The 18513-nt window shown below is 42.8% G+C and overlaps 1 protein-coding gene across 1 annotated transcript in view; it reads left to right on the top strand.

Moving 5' to 3' along the window:
- The window catches only part of LOC119316400 (bifunctional dethiobiotin synthetase/7,8-diamino-pelargonic acid aminotransferase, mitochondrial-like), a 26853-nt gene extending 8607 nt beyond the window's left edge, over nt 1-18246 (top strand). Inside the window, exons 6-14 of the mRNA XM_037590720.1 lie at nt 875-1023; nt 12302-12396; nt 12646-12761; nt 12846-12992; nt 13396-13529; nt 13619-13750; nt 13881-14015; nt 16203-16315; nt 17776-18246. Coding sequence (XP_037446617.1) covers nt 875-1023; nt 12302-12396; nt 12646-12761; nt 12846-12992; nt 13396-13529; nt 13619-13750; nt 13881-14015; nt 16203-16315; nt 17776-17956 — 1202 coding nt within the window. The 3' untranslated portion in view covers nt 17957-18246. The remainder of the gene's footprint in view (nt 1-874; nt 1024-12301; nt 12397-12645; nt 12762-12845; nt 12993-13395; nt 13530-13618; nt 13751-13880; nt 14016-16202; nt 16316-17775) is intronic.
- Nucleotides 18247-18513: the final 267 nt, after the last annotated feature.

The raw sequence follows: 18513 nt of genomic DNA, 5'->3' as shown, positions 1-18513 counted from the left end.
ATACGTCACCATGTGCCTTTGGCGTTGAGCGTGATACACAAGAGTCGTCACTGGAGGAGCCTCACCAGGAGAGCGATACGCAAGACACACCGGCGAGGTCTTGCCAGGAGGGACCCCGCTAGGGTATGCGGCGGCAATGAGCTGTCCTAGGTCCGCCTGGCAGCCTCGAGGTTTGTTGCCGTTGAAGACGAAGAGAAAGAGAAGCAACAAACTACAATAAAGGAGAAGTAGATGAAAGATAAAGTATTAGATTGATTTCTTTTGATTGTTTGTTGTCCAATCGGCCATCACCCTTCACATGTCTATAGACGGCTGGTCTTGCCATAGGAGAGTAGGATTCCTAATCTTAACATATGTTTATCTGATTTGGCCATATAATCTCTTTCCGTATGGGTGACTTCCTTTTTTTTGTCTCTTTCTCGCCTTCCAAGTATTGATTGCCAAATTTGGTTATCAACATTACTACTCCCTCTGTTCCTAAATATAAGTCTTTTCAGAGATTCCAGTATGGACTACATACGGAGCAAAATGAGTGAATCTACACTGTAAAATATGTCTATATACATTCGTATGTAGTCTATATTGAAATCTCTAAAAAGACATATATTTAGGAACGGAGGGAGTAGATTGGTAGATAATTGTGCTTACCTGAAGAAAGGAGACAACAAAATGGGCACATTTGTGAACAAATGATATGTGCTTATCTGACTCATATTGATCTTTAAATTTTCCACACAAAAACATTATTTCTGGTTTGCTGAGATAATAATGTTTCAGTTGTTCTTGTTTCATTGTTAGTGTCCTGTTATTCAAGTCACATTGCTCAGGAACATTTTGTTCATTGCACATAGCTTCCTTGTAATTTGTTGGTCAGATTGGGCTTCCAGAGTTTATTATTCGGACAATGGATCAACGGCAATTGAAATAGCTCTGAAGATGGCATTTCGCAAGTTTTCACTTGATCATGGAATTCTACTCGATAGTGACAAGAGTATCACCAACGAAAGGAATATTCAGTTAAAGGTTTGCTGCTCTTATACTAAAAGTACTTATCCTCATTGTTTTTAGGTTTCTGGAGCAGCATAAGGTTGTGGAGGAGTAACTCCACCTTGCTGCTACAATGTGTACAACACAAGTGTTGAAGGAACAACTTCAACGTGCTGCGCTAGATATCACTCTAGAGGCGGAGACAGGGCCGATATGGCAGCAGGAGTTCAATCCAAAACTCCTAGAACGCAAGATCTAGTCCAAGATCTTAGATAACAACACCAAGTTCTATTATCTATACTATCTATACTACTATATAGTATACGAGTAACTCACAATATGGACCGTTGGATAGTTTCAATCGAATGGCTCACGTTTGTTTGCTTGGATTCTGGTGCAATATATACCGTTGGATAAGAAAATCCAACGGCTGTTATTCCGGGGATTCGCCATGGTGCAGTTGGCTCCTGCATGCACACATGGTAGCCTCCAGACTGGGACTGAGCATGTAACATATGGTGCCTATTCTGCATCGTTCCAGTAAGCTCCAGAGGATTCTTTTTATTAAAAACAATTGATAGCTACTCTGCCTGATTCTCTGCACAACCTGCAAAGCGAAGGAAAGGCCAACTCGGTAGAAACCTACAGGCAAAAAAAGTCTAACCTCAAAATGCTTCAAGTCTCTACGATTTGGCTGGATAATAAAAAATGAACACCTATCTGTGTTGATTTGTTCGCTGTAAAAAAAAGCAAAGAAAAACGTCCTGCTGGTCTCCCTGCCAATATGCTTTTCCGTTCTTATTTTCAGGTATGCTTCTCTTAAGGTAAATATAATTTTACATTTCTTCTATTATTACATTGCTTATCAAACTATATTTAAATAATGTGTGCACACAATTAAATATGTATTATCCCCGACAAATAATTTGAAGTTTTATACCTTCCAAACTACATTCATCAGATGGGCCTGACATAAGGATCATGGACATAATATGAATAGACGATTTTCTGTATATCAAAACCAATATCTGAACAAATATATGTTGATGATACAATTATTTCATAAAGCACATAGGTGTCTTAGATTAAAAAGCGAACCGCATATTGTAGAACGTCCCAAAATAATTTATTATCATTTTCGTGTTAGATTTAAGATGAGTGAGTTGTGATTATTTTAATATTTTAAAAAAATTCTATTGATATTTTTAATATTTATTAATGTTGCACCTGTGTATCGTTCACATCGTCCGCTATATGGGCCTACATAAGGATCAAATTTACATGTTGGAAACTATCTGAAAGGAAAAAATAAAAGAATGTAACACAAGTATAGGATAAAGAGATAAATGGTTTATTTCGGGTTTTATTAACACCGTGCACTGACTGGGGTAAAGGGCATGTGAAAAATATCTCTAGATAAAATGACAAGCAAAAAGAAATTTAAGAACTCCCTCAAATGTTGCATTTAGGGGCAACCTACATGTCACGTGCCTAAAAACAATTTATTTTAGTAAGTTTTGTCCCCAGTCCGATTCAGGTCCATCGGCTAGAACTTCATATTCCCCCTCATTTTCGTGTTCTTTCTCTTCTTTATGTAACCATCGCCCAACGCTGACCCAACAAAGCACTGCCTTGCCCTCTAGACTCCACCTCCTCTGCCCTCTTGGCCTCCCTCTAAAACTCACCAATTCCATGTCGGCGAGCTCCCGCCACCCCCATTGCACCCGAACCCATCAACCTACGACTCCCCTCCACCGACAGTGATGTTTTTCGCGTCGTCCCCAGTTCCGACACTCCTGGCTCGGCCTAGCAAGCGCACCTATCTCGGGCATCAGACGTTAGGTGAAATCGACTGGTCTCATTTGCAATTTCACACAACTAAGAAATAACAAAATCTTTGAATTAATTATATATCAGTTTTACCTGAATAAACAATGACTAATTTGTCTATTATATCATCACTCCTATGTTATGCTTTATTTATAACATTCATGGACCTTTTTTTTTGCAATACTCATTGAAAAATGGAAAAATGTTGTGTGAGCCGTGCCCTGCTGAGTTATTTGTTATTATTGTGCATGATTAAGTATTGACGTGCAAAGCACGTGCAACTAACTAGTAGGTAGTGGGGGTGCATAGTCTGGGTACAAACTAGAGGTGAGGACCTCTATTTATAGGGCTTTGGGAAGCCTTCACATACTTCTACTAATGGTTAGAACACTTTAGAAAACATTACTTAAGATTCACCATTCTACTCATAGCTACTCACAACTAGAGGACTCTAGAAAATAGTAGGTAGGGTAGAAAAGATAAGAAATACTACAGTAGCGTGGGAGCATCTAGAAGTAGCCAAACAAATCTGACATACGATTTTATTTTATTTTCTTTTTCCTCATCTAGTGTTCCTCATCATTCTTCCCTTGTTGTTTGGAACTCAGCCCTCGAGTTATCTTCATAGAGCGCTTCTTCTGGATGGTAGAGAGTCGAGTTTGCAACATTGAAAGTGTTGGATATACCCATGTCACTTGGAAGATCTATCGCATAAGCATTATCATTTATCTTCCTGACAATAGAGAAGGGCCCATACCTTCGCTGCCTAAGCTTCCCTTTAACACCTAAAGGCAGCCTCTCTTTTCGGACGTAGACCATCACCTTATCACCAATTTGGAATGATTTCGGCCTCCTTTTGCAGTTAGCAAGTTGTTTATATTTCTGATTTTGTGCTTCCAAAACACCACAAATTTCTTCAAATAACTCAGTGTAATTATCAACAAAGGACAATGCTGATTTTGAGTTTCCCCTTGATGGTAGCTTCACCAGGTCCACCACATGTGTTGGAACTTTAGTGTAGACAACAGAAAAAGGACTCCTTCCTGTTGATCTATGCTTGGAGTTATTGTAGGAGAACTCTGCAAGAGATAAAGTCAAATCCCATTGTCCCTTTCTTTCTCCACAAATGTACCGGATCAGATTACCCAAAAATTTGTTCACCACTTCAGTTTGTCCATCTGTTTGTGGATGGGCAGTGCGAAAATTTCAATTTAGTGTTGAATTGCTTTCACAAAGTGAGCCAAAATGCAGCAAGAAACTTGCTATCACGGTCTGAGACGATGGACCTTGGAACTCCATGAAGTCTGACCACTTCCCAAAAGAATAGGTTTGCCACATGATGAGCATCCGTTGTCTTGTGGCACGGGATGAAATGAGCCATCTGAGAGAATCTATCCATGACCACGACCACGACCACAAACACGGCATCACTCCGTCGTCTTGTTCTTGGCAAACCCAAGACGAAGTCCATAGAGATGTCCTCCCATGGAGCAACAGGAACAGGCAAAGGCATGTATAACCCTGTGTTTTGAATTTGGCCTTTGCAAGTTTGAGATATCGGGCATCGCTGAACAAACTTTCCAGCATCTCTTTAGTTGTGGCCAAAAGTAACGAGCTTCCAGGTTAGCGGTAGTCTTGTCACGTCCAACATGGCCACTAAGATCTCTTGAATGGAGTTCTTTGACCAGTTTGTCACGTAGAGAACTTCTTGGAATGCACAAACGATCATTTTTGAAGAGATTGCTATCTTGCATCAAATAGTCATCACCTAATGGCTAGCCCCGATGTGTTTTACCCAAACATGGCCAAAGTCTTCGTCATCCTCATACAACTCCTTATTTGATCCATGCCTGAAAGTTCAACCTCAGAAGAAGTCAAGAGGCATGCGCAACGACTCAAAGCATCGGCCACTCGGTTAGTCGTTCAAGATTTATGCACGATGAGATAGTTAAACCTCTCCAGATATACTGCCAATCTTGTTAGCATGCGATCAACATGTTCTTTATTTCTAAAATGCTTCAAGGATTGATGGTCAGTGTAGACGACAAACTCTTTAGGCAGCATATAGACTTCCCAAGTTTTCAAAGCTCTAAAAACGACATACAATTCTTGCTGATAAGTATTCCATTTCTGTCTAGCCTCGTTTAACTTCTCACTAAAGAAAGCAATGGGCTTCCTTTCTTGAGATAGAACAGCTTCAATGCCTACTCCACTTGCGTCACACTCCAACTCAAAAGTCTTGTTGAAATCAGGTAGCACCAAGACAGGAGCTTGTGAGAGTTTTTGCTTGACCTCATTGAAACTAACTTCAGCCGGTTCTGTCCATTAGAACCTCCCTTTCTTCAGGCACTCGGTAATTGGTGCCATGATAGTGCTGAAATTCTTCACAAACTGCCTATAGAAAGTTGCAAGGCCATGAAAACTTCTTACTTACGAAATGGTCTTCGGAGTTGGCCATTCTCGGATTGCTTCAACCTTAGTTATCAACAAGAATACCGTCACATGTTATGATGAATCCTAGGAGAAGAAGTTGTGTTTGCAGGAAAACACATTTCTTCAAGTTGACGTAGAGCTCATTTTCCCTTAGTACTTCTAGCACCTTTCGGATGTGATCATAGTGTTCATCCTCATCCTTGCTATAGATCAAGATGTCATCGAAATAGACCACAACAAAGTGGGATAAGAAGGGTCAAAGGACTTGACTCATCAGGTGGATAAAGGTACTTGGTGCATTTGAGAGTCCAAATGGCATGACTAGTCATTCAAACTGTTAGGAATATGCAACTTGTATTTCCAGGAGGCCATAGGCCAGTATATATACATGTACAGGTGTGGAATATATGCAGGAAACCCCTTATACAATAGGGTAAATACGAAAGGTTACATGGCTATATATATATACACTCTAACACCCCCCCTCAAACTCATGGTGGATTAACAACACTGAGTTTGGAGAGATAGAAGCCATGCTGCGCTCTAGTCTGGGCCTTCATCAGAAAATCCGCCAACTGTAACTCGGAAGGCACATACTGAAGAGCAATAACCTGATCCTTCACACCAGCGCGCACATAGAAAGCATCAACACCAATATGCTTGGTGAGCTCATGCTTTACAGGATCGCGCGCAATGCTAATAGCACCTGTACTGTCAGATAAGAGTTGAGTAGGTGTAGTAACAGAAACACCAAAATCCTGAAGTAACCACCGTAACCAAGTCACCTCTGTCGTCAAAAGAGCCATAGCTTGTAACTTAGCCTCTGCACTCGAACGGGAACTGCAGTCTGTTTCTTCGTCTTCCAGGCAATGAGAGAACCACCAAGAAAAACACAGTAAGCAGAAAGTGAACGGCGATCAAAGGGATCACTAGCCCACGTAGCATCTGAATAGGCCTAAAGCTGTAAAGAACTAGAGCGAGGAAAGAATAGACGGTGAGAGATCGTGCCTCAAAGATATCGGAGAACACGAAGGAGGTGACTATAGTGAACCGAAGTGGGAGCGGAGACAAACTGACTCAGAATATAAACTGGATAAGAGATATCCGGACGAGTGACAGCTAGATAGACAAGACTCCCAACAAGATGACGATAACGCGTCGGGTCAGGCAAGGGGTCACCATCAGTACCACGGAGGTGAACATTGAGCTCCATGGGAGTCTCAACAATGCGCTCATCGGTAAGAGCAGCACGAGTAAGAAGATCCTGTATATACTTTTCCTGGGATATAAAAAAGCCATCAGAGGTAGAAGAGACTTCAATCCCAAGAAAGTAGCGAAGAGGTCCAAGATCGGACATAAGAAACTGCTCACTAAGATGGGCCTTTACAAAGGCAATATACTCGGGGTCGTCGCCAGTGATGATCATGTCATCAACATAGAGAAGATGAAGAGTCCGACCACGAGGAGAAAGGTGGACAAACAATGCTGGATCATGAGCACTCGCTGAAAAACCAGCGGCAGTTACCACAAAGGCAAAACGCTCAAACCAGGCGCGGGGGGCTTGCTTAAGGCCATAGAGAGAGCGACGAAGACGACATACCATGCCATCAGGAACAGAATACCCAGGTGGTGGCTGCATGTATACCTCCTCATGCAGCTCACCATTAAGAAAGGCATTCTTAACAGAGTAAGGTGTGATAAGATTGCCTCAACTAGCAACAGAAATAGGAGTACCATCAGCAGTGAGTACATGAACAGGAAAATCAAGCAATTTAAGAGATGACAAATTTGAAGAATGAGAAGACATATGAAAAGAAGCTCCGGAGTCCAGAACCCACGAGGATGTACCTGACTGTGTAGAGGGTGGTTGCTCAGTGCGAGAAGCATCAGTCACAGAAGCTGCAGTACCCGTCGAAGGAGAACCTGAAGCGGCAAGCAGACGCTTAAGTCGCAGAATATCCTGCTCAGTCAAGGCGGTGGCTGAAGATGTCGAAGTAGAAGAAGTCCCTGAAGCTGATGATCGCGCCTTACGCAGGTGTTTCTTCCTCTGGAAGCACTGAGACTCAACATGACCATCCATATTGCAGTAGCCGCAGTGAGGACGAGACCGACCCTGGCCGCCCGTAGGAGTAGGCAAGAGCGGAGGAGCACTGGAGCGGGATGGGGTCGGTGCAGCAGGCGACATAACAGGAACTCGAGCAGCAAGCATAGATGGAACCTCAAGTAGACCAGCACCACGTAGGCGAGTCTCCTCCGCACGAATCTCAGAAAGCGCCTCCATGAGGGAGATACGACCACGAGCAAACAACTGAGTACGCTCGGGCTCAAACTCCTTACGGAGCCGAGATAAGAACTCGTAGACACGATGAAACTCCAAATCAGCCCGCACAGCCTGGCAACACTGACAAGTACGGCAACCAGCAATGCGGAGAGAATCAAGCTGACGCCAGATAGCAGAACTCTGTGCATAGAAATCGTCAACACTGGAGTCACCCTGCTGAAGAGCATGTTCCTGCCGGACCACAGACAAATATAAGGCATCACCAGAGGGCCGATAGCGCTGACGGAGACGGGTCCACATCTCAGATACGGTAGGGAGCCCCAAGAACTCAGAGGCAAACTGAGGCAGAACACTAGCAGTGAGAACAGCTGCGGCACGGGCATCCTCATCAAGCCACTGAGTGTAAGCATAAAGAGCCTCATGATAAGTCTGAAGAGCCTCCTCATAAATCAAAACCTGCTCATCATAAGCATGGACGGCGGCGTCATCTGCAAGCTTAGCTGCATCCTTCGCAGCTTGATCAGCATCAGCAGCAAGAACCGGTGGCATCGACGGAGTAGGAGCCACAGGAGCAACCGGACACGGGGGACAACGTACCTCGCCAGAAAGAACGCCCCAAAGACGAATACCACACATATGAATGCGCATAAATCCGACGAACTCGGTGTAGTTAGTACCATCAAAGATCACCGGACAGCGAGGAACTGCAACATAGTCGGACGCCGTAGACATTTTTTTTTCACTGATCAACAGAAAGGCAGACGGAAGACCACACAGCTAGCGCACACGCGTGACTAGCAAAAGTAGTCCAGCACCAAGAGGCGGGTCGAACACGCCCACGGCTCCACGCGAGGCGGAGTCCACGTGCAGCGGGCGCGTCAAGCGGCAGATGGATCGAGCAGCAGGTGAGCTTGGCGGGTGAGCGTCTGCGGGCAGCTCGGACGGGACGGGAGGGCTCGGGTGGCTCAACTGCTGGCGGCTCGGACGAATCTGCGGGAGACGGAGTGGATCTGCCGACGAGATCGCTCGGGCTGAAGTGCTCGGGCGGCTTGAGGCAGGCAGCGGCGAGCTAGATCCAACACGAGAAGCCAGATGCGTTGACCAGCGTCTGGGTAGATAGCAGCAGCAGGCGGACCTGCGGATGAGATGGGACAGCGACGGCGCAAGAGCAGGGTTGACCTGCAGTGGTGAAGGCACCGAAGAGCAGCGCTGGCCAAGAGAAGAAGGGCGGCGGCTGCGTGGACGATAGATTGGATCGAGAGCACGAGTTGCGCGTGCTAAAAAAGAAACCCTAAGGCTCTAATACCATGTTAGGAATATGCAACTTGTATTTCCAGCAGGCCATAGGCCAGTATATATACATGTACACAAACAACCCTTCCTTTGTTTTGAAGGCTGTTTTCCATTCATCCCCGGGTCAGATACGACAAACAACAACAACAGCAACAACAGCAAAGCCTTCCTTCAAACAACCCTTCCTTTGTTTTGAAGGCTGTTTTCCATTCATCCCCGGGTCAGATACGACAAACAACAACAACAGCAAAGCCTTTAGTCCCAAACAAGTTGGGGTAGGCCAGAGGTGAAACCCGCGACCAACTCATAGCTCTGGCACATGGATAGCAAGCTTCCACGCATCCCCTGGTCTGATACAAATTTGATGATATCTGCTTCTTAAATCTAGCTCTGTGAATACTCTTGCTCCACTAAGTTGATCCAACATACGTCCAGATGGAGAATAGGGAATCTATACCTTATGGTGATCTTGTTAATGACTACTATCCATACACATTCGCCAAGATCCATCTTTCTTGGGCATGAGCAGGGCTGGTACAACACATGAGCTAATACCTTCTCGAATGTGCCCCTTTTGCAGCAATTCCTCCACTTTCTCATTCAATATATCATGCCTTTTGGGCTCATTCGGTAGTGTGGAAGATTAGGAAGACTTGCGCCCGGAATTAAGTCGATTCTATGTTGAATCCCCCTCATCGGTGGTAGGCCTTGTGGCTCCCCAAGTATGTTATGAAATTCTGCTAATAGGCCACATACCTTTGCTGGAATTTTTAACAACCGGGTGCTCTTCTCCTTTTACAATAAGTGCATCACACAAATCTGCCTCCTTCAAGTCTTCCATAAACTCATTAGAGGTGTGGGAGATAGTTAACATACTTCTCCCTTCGTCCTGTCCTTAAAGATATTACCATTAGTTTTGTTTCGTAGAATAATGATCTTTCTCTTTTTCCAAATAAAAGAGTAGGAATTTTTCTTGCCTTTGTGTGTAGTATCCACATCAAATTGCTAAGGTCTCCCAAGAACATGACTGGCATCCATGTCAACCACATCACACAACACATTTGAGCGATAATGTTTGCCCAAAGAAAGTGGCAGGTTGCATTGTTTGGTGATCCTCATATTCACTCCTTTCTTGATCTACCCAATAGTGTAGGGATTTGGGTGATCATGTGTTCAGAGACTAGTTCTAGTCTAGTCGGATCCAAAAAAAATAAAATCCAATTGGGCGGAGTGAAGATGCAAGCAACCGGAAGCATGATTATGACTGAGGGGCGGTGGCGGGGACGTACTGGAATTTGATGGATGTCGGTAGTCGGCAGTGGAGGGGCTGATGGTGCGGTGGCGGTGGCGTGACTAGTGTGAACAGAACTCAAAACTATAAAGGACTAGAACCTAAAACCTACAGCTCTACATGACGATGCAGACGTAAACTCAAAGATGGAATGCACTGAAAAGAAAAGTTGTGACAGCTCAGACTGGTTGGACAGGACGATCTAACCCTAATGTTTTTGGCTTTTTCATGGACTATAGGTATAAAGAACAAAAGTTAATCTTGAGTACAATTTTGTTGGAAAATCTCACCGAGCAACCTGGAAATCTGATACCACGTGATAGGTACAAGGTGTCCCAATCTTTCAATGAGATAGTATCGACTTTGTTGGAGACTTTGATGACCCAACTACACTGAACACTCAGCGGTGTGCCTTAGCAGTCACTAAACCAACTATGCTATGGTTATTGACAGTGTTGGAAACACAGTCCACCTGATCATGAGGATCAATCCCTACATGCAACCGAAGAACAAGTGAGAATTGGAGATATGCAATGTAAATTGCAGGTATAAATCAAAATTCTTGATTAACGCAGTCAGGTTTCGATGACGCGTACAAGTCTGAGGTCTCACTGATTTTCGTGTCTATGGCAAAGAGTAGCAAACGCTAAATACCTTAATTCGGTACCCTAATGGGGATTTGAACGGTCAAGTTGGTAGATTGTGAAAAGAGTGGTGGCTTAGGAGCAGCAGATGAAATTCCTTCTCCTTCATCTTGAATCTTCACTTGAGGAATTTCTTTAGAAGGTGGAGCTTCCTCGTCTTCAACGTGGGCTTCTCTTTCTCAGGATTGTAAACCATGTGCACACGATCTGTCTTGAACTTTCGATCTTGCACCACATGATCTATAAGCTTTTGACTATAAGGAGCAAATGGGCAACTTCTTGATTGATCTTGTGAAGCCTCTCTTATGCACTCACATATGTATTCCATGAGATTGAATGGAGTAACCTTATCAAGGTTGGCCATTAGCTTCATTGGGTGCCCTCTAATGTTGGTTGTGTCATCTACGTTTGGATCAAGAGTCAATCTTAGCAGGTAGTTCGAAGTGTAAAGTCTGGGAAGAAGACCTGTGGTTTTCCAATAGTTCTTTGCAGGTATTTTCTCCTTGTAGAGACACTTCATATCTTTAGTGGACAACTTTGGCCTCTTATGGATAGACTTGTATCTAGGATTGTTAGATCCTTCCAATCCAAGCGCTTGGGCAAATTCTCCCATATTTGAGATGTACTTGATCCTGTTGCTCACATCCATGGGAAAGATCTTGTGGTCTTATTCTCAAACTGGACAGTGGCGTGAAACTAATCTAATTAGTCCAATCTTCCTTTTGAACCATTAGAGCATCAACCTCGCTCATTGCACATATCAACTGGACATTGGGATATCTCTGAGAAATATAGATGTACTAACACCTTACTGAGCATGGTAGATTTGGAGAGGTGTGGTATGTGATTGGAAACTTATGCTGCAGACCCATAGCCATTTAGGGATTCCAGCCAATTTCTGGAATCAGCCACTTGCGAGGACCCCACATATGCTATCAACACTGGCAAACGTACCCCTCGAACTCTTTTATTTGGCTTACTGACCCCCATTTCCTTCTTAAGTCATTGTCAAATGTCACATCTATACTTCTGTCCTCACCATCTTCCAAAACTTCTGTCACACCTAAGAACCTTCACTTCTGCTGATGGCACTGGTGACTGATGTAGGGCTTACACACTGCATGGTGGATGCTGTGGTCATCTACAGTTGTTAACATGCGGAATTTGGAAAATTAGGTGAATAGAACTCCAAATTCATGAATAGGGTAATAAAACTCATAACTCTAAAGGTCCTTTTATATACGAGAGGCCTGGGATTTGGATCGTTAAAATTAATTTCAGTTTCGACTAGATTCAAACACTCCATAAAAACAACTCCTATATTCATAGTATTATGAAGAATCAATGATGTTTTTGCCTGGTTTCATTATTTACCACTGTGTAATTTAGTTCCTCACAATGTCCAACTTGTTTGTTCTCATTGGTCAGTAATTCATAACTATATCTAGAGGCAAACAAGGTAGTCTGGACCAGAAATATCTAAATCCTCATTTTCGTCCCTTCTTATATGTTGACATATTAATTGAATTCTTTGATCTCTAGGTCCTTGCTCTAAAAGGTTCATATCATGGTGATACCCTGGGTGCTATGGAAGCTCAAGCTCCATCAGCCTATACATCGTTCCTTCAGCAGCCATGGTATGCATCAAGTTCAGTTTCACTCATATCCTGCATGCTTAGAAATATCCACACCTTTTTCTGATGACTGTCTTTCCCAACTATTGCCATTTTTTTGCACTACTGTTTCCCTTTCATATCTTGATTTGTCTGCAGACACAGTACATATTTCTATCAAGACATAGAACTGCTGTTCCTCTAAGCCCCTTTCTTGCTATCAGTTTCAAAATAAGTAAATGTGGAATCTCTCATTTAAGGGTTTTTCTGCAGGTATTCTGGGCGGGGACTTTTTCTAGATCCTCCAACAGTGTTCATAAGAAATGGGACATGCGCACTTTCTTTGCCCCCGTCGATACAGAACTGTCATCTGAGCCCTGGTGATAAATGTCGGTAACTCGTTTGAGAAGTCAGATTATATATGTGTAATTTTAACATAACTTATATATTTGGACTGACAACTGAAATTGCAGGTTTTCCTTCACTAGCTGAAGTCTTTTGCAATAGTAGGGACTCATCAGCTGCAGCTGATTTATACTCAACCTACATATCCCAACAACTTTCAGAATATTCCGTGTCAAGTAACACAGAGCATATTGCAGCACTTATTATAGAACCAGGCAAGTACATTGTTCTCCATCAGCCGAGTGAACTGCTTGGATATTCACTGTTTGACATATGCCTTGATTTATATTGAGTTGAATTGGAGGTCCCATGGTAGGATCACACATCATATAATCGATTTAGAATCTAGGATCACAAATCTTAGAAATAATGCAGAACTGTTAGGGTCGCTGTGCCAATCTAGGGTTGCAGAAACGCAGAATCATATGCCAGAATTGAGATTCTGAAAACCTTGCGTCACACAGTCGGCTAGAGGTGAGAGTATGTGCTTACTCCACACAAGTTTTTGTTCTCCCGTTTGTTGGTATGTACATGTAGGAACTGTATAATTGCTTGTTTTTTTTTTCTGCTTCGTATGTTGCTGTAATGTTTGATCCTCGTTAACTCCTAGTCATGCAGTGATACAAGGTGCTGGGGGAATGCACATGATAGATCCACTTTTCCAGCGAGTACTTGTCCATGAGTGTAGAGACCGAAAAATACCTGTCATATTCGATGAGGTCTTTACAGGGTTCTGGCGTCTTGGTGTGGAGGTAACAGATCGCAACAATCTTCGCGGATAATACATGATAAAAGTTAGCTCACGCCTTCCAGAAATCATGACAACTTCTTTCTTTCTCAGTCTGCTTCAGAGTTGCTCGGCTGCTTACCTGATGTTGCATGCTATGCTAAATTGATGACTGGTGGGATAGTACCCTTAGCTGCAACGGTAACAACAGAAGCAGTTTTTGAGGCCTTCAAAAGTGACTCTAAGGTATATTTTGGATGTGTTTCTGTGTGCTCAGGCTTCAATAAACTAAGAACATCATTTTTTATGTTATGCGGAAAATGATTACAGTAAATATGGGGCTGGAGGCACTCATAAGTTTTTATAATGTGTCCAGCTTACAGCGCTTTTACATGGCCATTCCTACACTGCTCATGCCATGGGATGTTCTGCGGCAGTAAAAGCTATCCAATGGTTTAGAGATCCATCCACAAATTCAAATCTCGATTTTGATCGTATGAAGCTCAAGGAGGTAATGAATTTTAATTGAATGAACTTGTATAGATTTATGGAGGAAATGGTCAGCAATGTGTCTTTGTGTCTTAGAAGCTTCGGTACTCTCTCCATTATTAGCATGTTGGCCACTCAACTAAATGTGCATCACAGTAATATGAAATTACCTTAAGTCGGAGACGAATGATTTATCCCAAGTTCACACTTTGGGGGAGTGCTAATCTTCGCTGGAGAGGCGTTGGAATACCAAGTATCCTTCTAGGAGTCCCCACAATTCCAAGAGTAACAAGATCCACAAGGGATTCAGTGGGAATTGTTGCAGTGCATATGTGGATTGCCTAGCCCTTTCCATAAGTTTGGACTTTTGGTTGCGTTGGCTAGTGCATGAAGCTTAACAGGAATCAACTTTCTCAAATTGGTTTGTTAGAACTAAAAGGCGACATGTTCAACAGTTAGGTGTGACGGAGATGCGCATGTTGAGATGGATGTGTGGTCACACGAGGAAGGACCGAGTCCGGAATGATGATATACGAGATAGAGTTGGGGTAGCACCGATTGAAGAGAAGCTTGTCCAACATTGTCTGAGATGGTTTGGGCATATTCCGCGCAGGCCTCCAGAAGCTCCGGTGCATAGTGGACGGCTAAAGCGTGCTGATAATGTCAAGAGAGGTCGGGGTAGACTGAACTTGACATGTGAGGAGTCCGTAAAGAGAGATCTGAAGGATGGAGTATCACCAAGGAACTAGCCATGGACAGGGGTGCGTGGAAGCTTGCTATCCATGTGCCAGAACCATGAGTTGGTAGCGAGATCTTATGGGTTTCACCTCTAGCCTACCCCAACTTGTTTGGGACTAAAGGCGATGTTGTTGTTGTTGCAGAACTGTAGATCGAGATATCATCTATCTTCCCCTAAATTTGTGGCAAGGGTGGAGCACCATGGAAGGAGATCTCAAGCTTTTGGAAGGTCACAACAATGGTGGAGAGATAGTGGAGTCCTTCCCTTCCTTGTGGGGAAGGGTTTTTAAACAGGGTCCCTCTAATACCTACTAGTTGGGCCACGTACAGAACTGCCCAGGGGCTCTAGGCCAGGCTCTGGGTGACTTTCGAGTGAGCCCAGAAGGTACTGGACCTGTCCGGACCCTCTGAGTGCCCGGAGTTCCAGTCCGGTCCCTAGGTGATTTCTGGGCGAGTCCAGACTCCGGGCCGCTCCAGTGGCTCAACGAGCAGCCTTTTAAAGGCGCTCTCCGAGGTTTTTTAATGGGATTGTGGCTGTATATTGTTTATTTAAATATAGTTGATTCCAACACGTCATCCAAAGCATACCCCATCTTAATAGTGTGGCTTTTCCCATGACTCAAAATAAAGAAATCATAGCCAGAAATAAACGACCATCTTATTTTAACCTTTTTGAGTGGGGTGTCTGCAACTATGCGTGCTTCTCTCCGAATGGACTAAATGTCTAAATCATTTAGTATATACTCAAGAAAATGATTAGTCCTATAATCACCTTGTCACTAGCACAAAAACTCCTTAACGGGCGTATATGTCCTTCAATCTGTTCCATCATAACATGTGATATTATTATCTTACTCCTTTTTTGTTACAAAATTAATGGTGGGTTCACAGGTTGATGTGCTTTGGGCATATATATAGGGTCGCGCTATTTGTCACCCTGGGTGAGAAATGGTTATTCTTCACCCCCTCTCTAATTTGACATCAATGCAACGTATTTTTACGTTTCGTAAATTTTGTCTTGTTTCATACATAAAAAGAGAACGTAAAAAAATATGTACTCGCCGTAAAAAAATATTTTATGTTACGTAAAATTACGAATGTAAGAACATAGTGTAAAACATACATAAAATGTGATTTTTTTCCGGTCTTATAACCTTTTTTTTATTTTTTATACCAAATTTTACATATTGAATCAATATACATGTAACTATTTATATTGTAAACGAATTTATTTAGGAAGCGATCGTAAGATTACCTCGAGTGAAAAATAATTTATTCTGCACCCTGGGTAATGAATAGTCACACTATATATATATATATATATATATATATATATATATATATATATATATATATATATATATATATATATGAAGTATCTTTGTTAATGTAAGAAATTTCTTTGCTAATGCTATGTTCTGTCAATTCGTAGATGTAGTTTTACAGTTCTAATGTCTACCAAAATTTGCAGCTATGGGATGGCACACTTGTGAACCAGTTATCGTCACTGCCAAATGTAAAGAGAGTAGTCTCCTTGGGAACTCTGTGTGCAATTGAGCTGCAGGCCGAGGGATCTGATGCCGGGTATGATACTCTTGATAGTCATTAATTTGTTTCATTGATGGTATCTTGGAAAAATTTACCTTAAACTTCTTCAGTGAAGAGGAAAAATCACTTTTCTTAAAGACACCCGCATGCACGCCCATAGACACACGCACAAAACAAAATATGGCATTTTTCATTAACAAGAACATGGACTTGTTTGCGAACCACTCCCAAAATGATATGCACATAGCTTGGATCTGTTTGAGAAAAAGAAGACACTCACTGGGCCACCCCACCCTCACGATCCTACTCACAAACATATGGTTGCCATGCATGACATGTCACTCGCCCTCCTGTTCTGCCCCTGGTGCCGCCTTTCATATCAGGACCTGTTTAGTTGCTATGGAATCCAATTTTCTCTAGAGCATCCCTTTTTTGCTCTTTGCTGTAGAGTATCTATAGTAAGGTGCTGTATGACTCAAAGTGCAGTATAATAAGAGCGTTTACATGTAACTGAAATGTCAAACACCCTAGTACATGTAGATGTATTGATGTCCTGATTTTTTCCATTGACTGAATTGTGTTGATATGTGACCGCTGTGAGTCCTGGATCTGCCTCAGCTAACTTTAGTTGAATGATAGCCAGTGTTGTAAAGATTAGTGAATTTAAGCAAATCATATTGCATGGACATGCCTAGGCCCAGGGCTAGGAGGGCTCTAGCCCTGGCCCAGCCCAAGTATACAAGGGATGTGTATGCTTTTTTGTGTAGGAATGCCTCATCCTCGCCCACGTCGCCAGCTCCACTCAATCAATCAAGTCCTGCGCCCAGCACCCGGTCACCACGCATGGCGCCCTACAGATAGGAGTTTCTGTTGTACCTACCTGATCCAGCCGTTGTGCCACGGCCTATATAATACACCATTCTTCTTTTTGGCCCAAAATACTGAAACCTGGACAGTGAACAGTCCAGCTCAGCCCCTTCCTTCATCCAATCTTGGACATTGCATAGTTGGTACTTGTAGCATGAGAGAACAACTGCTATCATTCAGTTCCCAGTCCATTAAATGCTTCATATCTATATTACTTACTTTTTTCTAGCAATTTGTACCCCCAGTTGAACGAGGATATGAGACAACAATGATGTCATAAGCACGCATCATTCTCTCCACTCATTGGATGAAAACTTGATTGTTTTTTGATTCTCCATGATACCTTGTCCTCTATTCTGGTGAAGCCATGTCTAGATTTCTTGCAAATTCAGTTTCAAATTATAAGAACCCAAAGAACTAGCTGGAACTCTATCAGTTAAAGCCAAAACATCAAGATTGTACAAGGGAACAAGAGAAGAAAAAAACTAAATACCTAGTGAAGTACAAGATGCTAAACAATTCAGTTAGGGACGAATTCACTACTTTATTTGATTATAAAACACTAAGTGTACTATGACTGGACTGCTCTTGCTCTTATGTAATATTCCCTTAATCATCATTTCTGGCAGGTATGCGTCGTTGTATGCGAGATCCCTGATCCAGCAACTTCGAGAAGAGGATGATATCTATGTGAGGCCCCTGGGCAACGTGATATACCTAATGTGTGGTCCTTGCACGACCAGAGATGTCTGCACGGAACAACTCTCCAAAGTGTACCGTAGAATCAGTCACTTCAATCCAATTCACTGAGGATAGTTGTGAGCAGAAAGTCAGAAAATCTATGCTAGCTTTAGTTTCCGGCCAGCAGACAATGTGCCCCGCCTCAAGGTGAAAGCTTATGGAGCTTTTGAATATGTAGTTCAGGCTGGATGTAAGTTCAGTTACAATGTTCTCCTATGATTACGTGGAAGTGGGATGACATTACAAAGAGAAATAGGCCTACTCTGCATTTCCCACTTCCATGTAATCATAGTAATATTACCCAGTATAGGCCTATTTCTCTTTGTAATGTCATATATATAAGATTTGTTCCAAAGTTTTGGCTAATCGTCTCCGCGAGATTTTAGATGAAATCATTGCAGAAGAGCAAAGTGCCTTTGTGCCGGGGAGGCTCATAACTGATAATTTTTTGACGGCTTACGAATGCATCGATGCCATCAAAAGAAAGAAGGGGAAGCAAGGTTGGTGTGCAATCAAGATTGATATGATGAAAGCATATGACCGCGTTGAGTGGGAGTATTTGCAGGCAATTATGCACTGCCTGGGCTTCTCTGAAGATTGGTTATCTCTTGTGATGAAGTGTGTCA

This window comes from Triticum dicoccoides, chromosome 6A, assembly GCF_002162155.2.
Source record: "Triticum dicoccoides isolate Atlit2015 ecotype Zavitan chromosome 6A, WEW_v2.0, whole genome shotgun sequence".
NCBI lineage: Eukaryota > Viridiplantae > Streptophyta > Magnoliopsida > Poales > Poaceae > Triticum > Triticum dicoccoides.
Note: the sequence above shows the minus strand (reverse complement) of the source record. Positions and strands in the feature narration are given on the sequence as shown.